The 8978-nt window shown below is 34.9% G+C and overlaps 1 protein-coding gene across 1 annotated transcript; it reads left to right on the forward strand.

Annotated features, from left to right (window-relative positions):
• The first annotated feature begins 2650 nt into the window (after nt 1-2650).
• LOC144576296 (serine/threonine-protein kinase/endoribonuclease IRE1-like) lies at nt 2651-8629 on the forward strand. The gene is made up of 7 exons (XM_078326622.1): nt 2651-3177; nt 3299-3500; nt 3888-5251; nt 6178-6350; nt 6939-7185; nt 7630-7924; nt 8389-8629. Exons 1-7 carry the CDS (start codon nt 2897-2899, stop codon nt 8533-8535), a joined length of 2709 nt encoding a protein of 902 aa, XP_078182748.1. The 5' UTR covers nt 2651-2896; the 3' UTR covers nt 8536-8629.
• Nucleotides 8630-8978: the final 349 nt, after the last annotated feature.

Consider the following 8978-nt stretch of genomic DNA (forward strand, 5'->3'; position numbering starts at 1 on the left):
TCTGAGAAAGAGCCGTCTGTTTCAATTGTGTTGAATCAGGTACCTGAGAGGATACGGATCCGGGGACATTTTGGTGTGCATCAAATTAAATTATGTTCAATCAGAATCCGTATCAAGATTCGCACCATTCAAATTCACAGACACAGATTTTAAAATAAGTTATATGCAGCGGATCAAATTCAAATAATTCCGATAAAAAAATCGAATCTAATTTGATCCGACATTCATGATTCATCTCACGCCTCCGGATTCCATGTTTTGAATCTTGATATATATATATATATATATATATATATATATATATATATATATATTTTTCGGTCATCAGTCATCACCAATCATTTTATTTTATTCTTATCGGGCCTGTTCAGCAAGGTAGGAATTATCAAGAGAATAGAGGAATTGTAGAATTGGAAATTGATCTCTCTTCTTCCCTATTTCAATAGTGTTCGGTAAACTCAACTATAGGAATAGTAAAAGTGAACACTCATTAAAATACAATAATAGTTGGAAATGACTCTTATATCCTTATTGAGTTGGGTTAGTGCACCAACGTCATGTGTAGTACATGATTAAAATGCATATTCAATAAAATGGTGAATGTAAATTCAATAGATAAAATTATAAAATAAAAGTTAATAATATAGTTAAAATATTCTAATAAAGTGTTGAATTAGTATTAACAACAGCTAAAAATGATAATTCATGATAAGCAAAAAACGTGTTCTCTGACATGCTAATTGTCTTTTCAATCATTCTAACTAAATTTGTTTCCTTAAGTTGAAAAATTAAACACAGCAAAGATTATGGTACAACAAAAATTGAACACAGCAAAGATAAAATTGAATACAGCATCATATTATCATTCTCAAAGCAAGACTAAGCTTTTTTTTGAGTCAGAAATATAGATGCCAAAAAAAATTGTCAGTCGAATCATTTTCTTCATCTGAATCTTCATCTTCCTCGTCCTTCCGTTCTCTTAGCTCTTCTTGTTGGTCCAAAAAATAATCATCTTCATTTTGTACCGGATGCAATTGAAAACTGAAATGAAAAATAAAAAAGAATGCAATTGAAAAGGATTACATTTTAGTTTGATTTTCAGCCTTTTTTGTGCTTTTCGGTACCAGCAGATGTTGGTTTCAATTTTTTCTTTGATTGTAGCCTGGTACAGTGGTTGGTACCTGTCCAGAGGGCTGGTACAGGATGCTGGACAGTGGCACTCTTGTTTCATTGACTTAACACATTTGTATGGTTTTTATGCTATGTTATTTACATGAAACAAAGGAGACATCAAAGATTAAACATCTTTATCCAGAGAATCATAAGGCACTCTTTGTGAATTTCATCTTTCCTTACATAGGTCCTTGTACATTCATCTCTAACCATTTTGCACATAAGTCCTTTATATTTTATTTACAAAATGTGGCATGACAGTAAAAAAAAGAGGGTATTGAAATAGGTTCGAGCAAGCTCTTGTGAAAGAATAGAGGCACTTGACCAATTTTAAGAGGAAATTTTATACAACAAACAAAAGGGTAATGGAGAAAAAAAAACATACAATGATTAATTTCTTCTAAGAAGCTCTTCGACTTTATAGCCCATAACCTTCTCAGACTCGCGATTTAGGTACGAGCAAGCTGTCAATGGCAGTTTTAACAAATACATTGATAAAATTCAAAAGGGGAAGCTAAAATGGAAGAGCAAGACTAGATAAGAGGGATCTCATTTGAAAGATAAACCCGGATCTATTGAACTCGTAGTCTTTATTTGTCAAATCTCCAGACAAGTTGTCGGAAAATTTGGTCGGAGTAAAATAGAGGAAAGAGTTTTTCCTTCTCTGGAAATGGGCACGAAGAAGAGATGGGGAAGAAAAGTGAGGGAATATTAAATTAGAAAAAGTGAGAGAAGGGTTGCCACATCAGCCAAACACGGGGTAAAAATGGTCTTTTTTTGTTCCTTTTCTAGCTCAATTCCCTATTCCAGCCTCCCCCTGGAATTGGGAAAAGAGGAAAAGAGCCTCTATTCTGCCCCTCTATTCCTACTTATCTCTCAGCTGTTCGGCAAGAATAGTTGTTCAATTCCATTCAATTCCCCTATTCCAACCCTGCCGAACAGGCCCATCGTTATTATCATTATCATCTTTACCACTACTATTATAATTGTTACTTCAATGTCATTTTTAAAAATAGCCCTATTCTAAAAGAATTTTTTTCATGAAACTTTTCTCCTAAACTAACTATAAAGTTGCTTCAAAATGTTTTGGAATTCATATCCTCCACATTAACTCAAAAAAGAATATTTTGAGTTAATAAATCTCAACCGTCTGATTTTAAATGGAGTTAATCTAATATCTGCTTATGATATAAGGACCCTTTAATAATAGCACGAATTTAGTTTACACGAATCTAAAAGCAACTCGGATAGTCAATATTCATTATTCCCTTTTGAGTTGATGCAGAGGATTCGAATTCAATGTTTTGAGGGTCAAACATTCGGCTCCGTGCTTCTTAAGGAAACTTCGTAGGAAACTTCAATTATAACAGTAGCTCCGTTCATTGTGATCCCTTCGATTTTAATCGGAGGGTCTCCATTACAATGGATGACTCCAATACTTTACAATTGGAGAATATTGGCATTGCCCTTCCCTCCTTCCTTTTTCCACAGAGGATTAACACGAGAGGAAAAGGAGGCAGGCACAAAGGACAAAGGAAAGAGAGATTACAAGCTTCTGTGCCATTAGAGGGAGGGGGAGACCTGTACCAAAGGGAACCTACAGAGCATCTCCACTGTTGGGCTACTTCCTTCTCTTCCATACTTCCTCTCCCGTCTAGGGTTTCTTCTCCGTTAAAAACCCTCTCAACTTCTAAAGTCGATGCCTTTACTCTGATCTCCTCCAATGAAGGTCCTCTCAGCAATAATTTACGCGCTTTTGCTTCTCTTCGCTCGTCTGGGGAGCTTCTTTGTCGCCCCTGTCGAGTTGGGACAAGGGGAAAGGGAGAATTTCCCTCCTCTACAAGCCTCTTTGCGTGAATTAACTGGGGATGGGCTAAAGAAGGTGAAATTGAATGTGGAAAGTCGCGTTTCCCCACTGGAAGGGCTTGATCGGTCACTTGTTTCACTACAACAGTATGCGGATCAAAGTGCCGAAGTTCTGTCTCTAACTGATTCTGATTCAGTGTAAGAAATGATCTATCAAATTTATCAGAGTAACAGATTAATTTTCTACTAATTTAAGTATAGCAAAGTTCTACTTTATCATTTCACTGGAGACTGTAACTAATTTAAAATATCCTTGTAGATCTGGCACGGTGCTGGTCGTACACGAGGATGGCAAATTCGAGCTGCAAGATACCGGGTCTGAAGCGACTTTATGGGAAATTTCAACAGATAACCCGCTTCCATCCCAATCTCAACTGTATATTCCCACTGATTCAGAGTACTTCCTTTTTCCTGGTCATGGCTCTGAGCTGTACGTCTTTACCAGATCTGCTGGTATAGAGGTACTATTCATTTTTTATTTTCTGCACTTTTTTTTAGATTTTGAGTACCATTATCCTCTGGTAGCCTACCAAATTGTATATGAAATTGTAAAGCTCTATGTACTAGATAAAGATTATAAGGGAAATCATCCAATCTGGAGCTGAGGTTGAGAATGAATTATAGTTAAAAACTGAGGCATTATTGGAAAAGAGAATTTAATAGTCCAGATTTAATAGATGTCAGCTTTATAGGGTATTTGGCTAAAAAATAAAATGATGCCTTAAGAACCAAGTATGATTTTTTGAAGTTGAGAGGGGTATTTGTTACTCCGAAACTTAGAGGGCATATGAGAAACTACATTTTTGTTTAATTGTTCACTAAATACTTTTTTTCTTTTTTGTTGCTAGAAACATCCACTATCTATTGAAGAATATGTTATCAGAACACCAGAAATTAGAGACTCTACTGTCACTATTGGTTCCAAATCATCAACCATGTACACTATAAATGCAGACACTGGCGAAATAATTTACCAAAGTACCCTTCCTGTTAACTTGTCTCAGTTTGAGATGTCTATGACTAAAGATCCTTCCCTACTATCCCAATTACCCTTTGCAACCAAAGAGCAAAATTCAAAAATTAACTATATTACAATTATTCGTACCGATTACACTGTCAGTTGCTCAGACATCAGCAAAACTCTCTGGAATTGGACCACATCCTTTTTTACTGCTTATTACCCCAATGGTAATAGATACATGCTGAAACCACCTTCTAGTACTGGTGTTACCATACCCATTCAATTTAAGGGAAAGGGAAAGGACTATCTTTTAGCATGGAATTTTGATGAAAATGTCCATTCAACTGAGAAATTGGAGCCATTGCAATTGGATTCAAGTAGAGATGATAACAGGCCAGTGAAAGATTCTCCAAACGGGCTTGTGCTGGGTCCAATAGATCCTGTCAATGGAAACAGAAATGGTTTGGTTATGCGTGAGAGGCTGTTTAAGATTGCTGATACTGAGACCGATTTTGCTGATTTCAAAAGGTTAATTAATAATTCTTGGGTAGGTTTAATTTTGCTTTTTTTAGCCATCAGTGCAATGCCTTATGGGATCCTTTGTTTAGCCGACTTTGTATGGAAGTGGTTAAAAGGGAAAAAGAAAAAAGTGACAACCGAGTCAAATGCACGCCAGAATGGTGTTTCAAAAAAGAAAAAATCTCGAAAAAATGGTGTTAACAGGGATGGTACTGGTGCCATGCCAGGTACAACCCATGACAGAGATAGCAGCGATGGTGAGAAACTGTTAGATAGCAAGATTAAAGAAAAGCTTTTGGAAAATCTGCAAAATACCGAGTTGAGCGAAGGCAAATGGGTTGGTAAATTATTTGTATCAAGCAATGAAATTGGGAGGGGAAGTAATGGAACTGTAGTGCTGGAAGGGTTTTATGACGGCCGACCCGTGGCAGTAAAAAGATTACTACATGCTCACCATGATGTGGCCCTAAAGGAGATAAAAAATTTAATCGCGTCAGATCAGCATCCAAATATAGTTAGGTTATATGGGGTTGAACAGGATGCTGATTTTGTTTATATCTCTCTTGAGAGGTGTAGTTGTAGTTTGGCTGATTTGATCCTGTTTTCATCTGGGGATGCAAGTGGTGCTGCTTTTGGGGTTCCTTTTTCAGTGTCTGGGAAGGGAATGGATAAGGATATGGTACTTTGGAGAGAGAATGGGCTTCCTTCTCTTCAGCTTTTAAAATTAATGAGGTTAGTAGCCTGATAGGAGCTCCTTCACTGTTAAATTTTTTAGCTTTTAAAATTAATGAAGTTAGTAGCCGGATAGCAGCTCCTTTCTGTTAAATTTTTGAGCTTTTAAAATTATTGAGGTTAGTAGCCTGATAGGAGCTCCTTTACTGTTAATTTTTTAGGCTTTTAAAATTAATGAGGTTAGTAGCCTGATAGGAGCTCCTTTACTGTTAAATTTTTTTAGCCTTTAAAATTGTTAGTAGCCTGATAGGAACTCCTTTTATGGTTAATTCTTCAGCTTTTAAAATTAATGAGGTTAGTAGCATGATAGGAGCTCCTTTACTGTCAAAATTTTCAGCTTTTAAAATTAACGAGATTAGTAGCCTGATAGGAGCTCCTTTACTATTAAATTTTTTAGCATTTAAAATTAATGAGGTTAGTAGCCTGACAGGAGCCCCTTTACTGTTAAAATTTTTTAGCCTTTAAAATTAATAAGGTTAGTAGCCTGATAGGAACTCCTTTACGGTTAATTTTTCAGCTTTTAAAATTAATGAGGTTAGTTGCCTGATAGGAGCTCCTTTACTGTTAAATTTTTAAGCTTTTAAAATTAAAGAGGTTAGTAGCCTGATAGGAGCTCCTTTACTGTTAGTTTTTTCAGCTTTTAAAATTAAAGAGGTTAGTTGCCTGATAGGAACTCATTTACTGTTATTTTTTTGAGTTTTAGATCTTATCTAAAATGCAATTACAAACTCCTACAGCGAATACTACTAGTATATAAGAAATGATCTAGAGAAAAAGGGTAAGGAACAGAATAAAAAAAAAGGAAAAATGAAAAGGAAAAGAAAAAGTGAATGGTGAAACCAGTAAGCACCTGTAATGACTTGTATGTGCCATTGTTTTACTCGTCCAAAAAAGTAACTAAGTTTTTCTAATGTAATAAATGGCAGGGATGTGGTTTCTGGTCTTGTGCACCTACATGAATTAGGGATTATTCATAGAGATCTGAAGCCCCAAAATGTGTTGATCAGTACAGAAGGGGTGATAAAGGCCAAGCTGTCTGATATGGGTATAAGTAAAAGGTTGCAAGAAGACGTGTCATCGCTCAGTCATCATGCTACTGGTATTTGGCACTTTCCTATTTATTATACAGATTATTTAGCAAAATATCCATGTGTATTCTTAAAAAGCTAGTACAGTGTGTCCCTAAATAAATTCTGAGATAAATCCCGTACCTGCGACACCTCCTCATTGCCTTCCCCTATAAGAAATACCCAAAACTATCCCTCTTTCTCACCTTATTTTTTCTTCTGATTCTGAAGAAAATGTAGCGATGGTTTGGTTGATTGCTTTTTCTCCTGTAGAAATTTATAGTATAATTCAAAATTTACAATTTATATCTTAATTTTTACCTTATTGCATTTGTATGCATTGGTGAGAAATGTTAGGTGTTACCTCATATTTGGCTCATCCTCATGTTTTTAAAAGAAAAAAAAAAGTAATAATAAATAAGTGAATACCCAAACAAGTCATGTGCACCTTTTATCACAGGATCTTCTGCTTTATTGGCAGTGGGTTTGATTTGTTAATTTACAAAGAATATCATTAGGTTTGATTTATTAATTAAAAAAGAATATCACTAGTTTGTCTTTAATAGATAAAAGATGGCTGTAAAAAAAAATTGAATCTTTGAATTTCAAATTGTTCGTAGGATTTGGTAGCTCAGGTTGGCAAGCACCGGAGCAATTATTGCATGGTCGTCAGAGCAGATCTGTTGATTTATTCAGTTTGGGCTGTATACTCTTCTTCTGTATCACCAAAGGGAAGCATCCATTTGGGGATTATTTTGAGAGAGATCGAAATATCATTAAAAACGAGTTTGACCTTTTCTTGGTCGATTTTATCCCGGAAGCTGTGCATCTCTTTTCTCTTTTGCTAGATCCTGATCCTGTGATGAGGTATTGTCTTTATATTTTATTACTTCTTTTGTGATTGATTTTTACAAGATCAGCAAAATAAATGCATTTCTCTATAATGACTTGCAGAAAAACCTTGCTTTGGATAATTTATTTTTGAAGGTCTGCACTACTAGGATAATTAAAAGATGCATTTCTCCTTCTTGTGTTTATTCTTTCAGTGTCTCTCACTTGTAATTTTTTGAGAGGATGGAGGATTTTAAAAGTCTCTTATATTGTGAAATTTCAATTTTCAAAATGTTCTAAAAGGGTAGTTTTAAAAGCTTAAAGAATTAGAAGGGAAAACAATAAGCGATATTTTTCATATTTTGAAATTGCAATGCAGTAAAATGGGAGACTGTTCTTTCATCTCATTTGATTTCTTGGTGAATTAAGGCCGAAATGACATATTCCTATATTTCTTTCTCAATTTTTCTCAAATTTCAGACCAAAGGCAATAGAAGTATTGAACCATCCTTTCTTTTGGAATGCCGAATTGAGAGTCTCCTTTTTGAGAGATACCAGTGATAGAATCGACAAGGCAAATGAGCCTGATTTAATAAATGCAATGGAAAATGTTGCATCGGTTGCATTCGGAGGAAAATGGAACGAGAAATTAGATCCGGCCTTGATTGCTGATTTGGGGAGATATAGGAAGTACAATTTCGAATCAGTTAGAGATCTTTTGAGAGTCATACGGAATAAATCAGGGCACTACAGAGAGCTTCCCAGTGAACTTCAGGTGAGCCAATTTTAATTAGTCCACATTATCTCAATTCAATTGCATTGAGTTTTAGTCAGCAACTAAACTCAAAAGTAACTGAGTTTTGCCTCGATGAACCTCTACATTCTGCAATTGTTGTGACAATTTAAACAAGTGAAACTCAAATATGTGAACCTAAGCGTGATTTATTTGTGCATAAGATACCAAATTAACAAATTAGCTTAGGTTGTGTATAGTGATGCCACAGTTAAGCCCCAGTTTAGCATGCGCTTTAATTAACCTTAGTCAATATTCAGTTTTGTAATTACATTACAGTTGAGAGTAATCACTAGTCGTAGAATTGAGGTTTAATTTAACCTAAATTAGATTTAGTTAACTTCATTTTTTATGGATAGAAACACAAATGATGCTTAGGACTTTTTAATACTAGCTCTGTTATTATTTATTTCATTAAATATTTTGAGTCTATTTTGTAATATTAGGAGTCACTTGGGTCACTTCCTGAAGGATTTGATCGGTATTTTGGAACCCGGTTCCCCAAATTGCTAATTGAGGTATACAAGGTAGTATACACACATTGCCGTGAAGAGAATTCATTCAGTAAATACTTTAATAGCAGCATGATGTAGTTGTTACTAACTGATGACTAATGTAAATATGTATGTTATCTTTATAACATAATCATTGTAATTATCATGTCAGCAATAAAATTGTATTCTTATTTGTCGCTTCTCTTCTCTGTGTTTGTTGGGTTGAATTTCGTGTTGCTAACTCTACTCAAGTGCAAAAAAATTAATTTGTATTTCTTCATTAAATATTTGGTATTTGTGATACTTATTAATTATCACTAAATGATTTCTTATTTTGTTCTCTTGATAAAGAGTGAGGCTTTATTTGTTCAGTGATAGCAGTATTATCATAATCGGACCAGATCGGTCGGTTGAATCAGGGAAAAAAAGAAGAAGATGAAATTGATCAGATGTCCGGATTGATTATGTTAAAGAATCACTGATGTTGTTGTCCTGGTGAAGCTCGTTTAATTGGCTGGTTTTAATAGAAAATTGCTGAACTT

This window comes from Carex rostrata, chromosome 25, assembly GCF_964058835.1.
Source record: "Carex rostrata chromosome 25, lpCarRost1.2, whole genome shotgun sequence".
NCBI lineage: Eukaryota > Viridiplantae > Streptophyta > Magnoliopsida > Poales > Cyperaceae > Carex > Carex rostrata.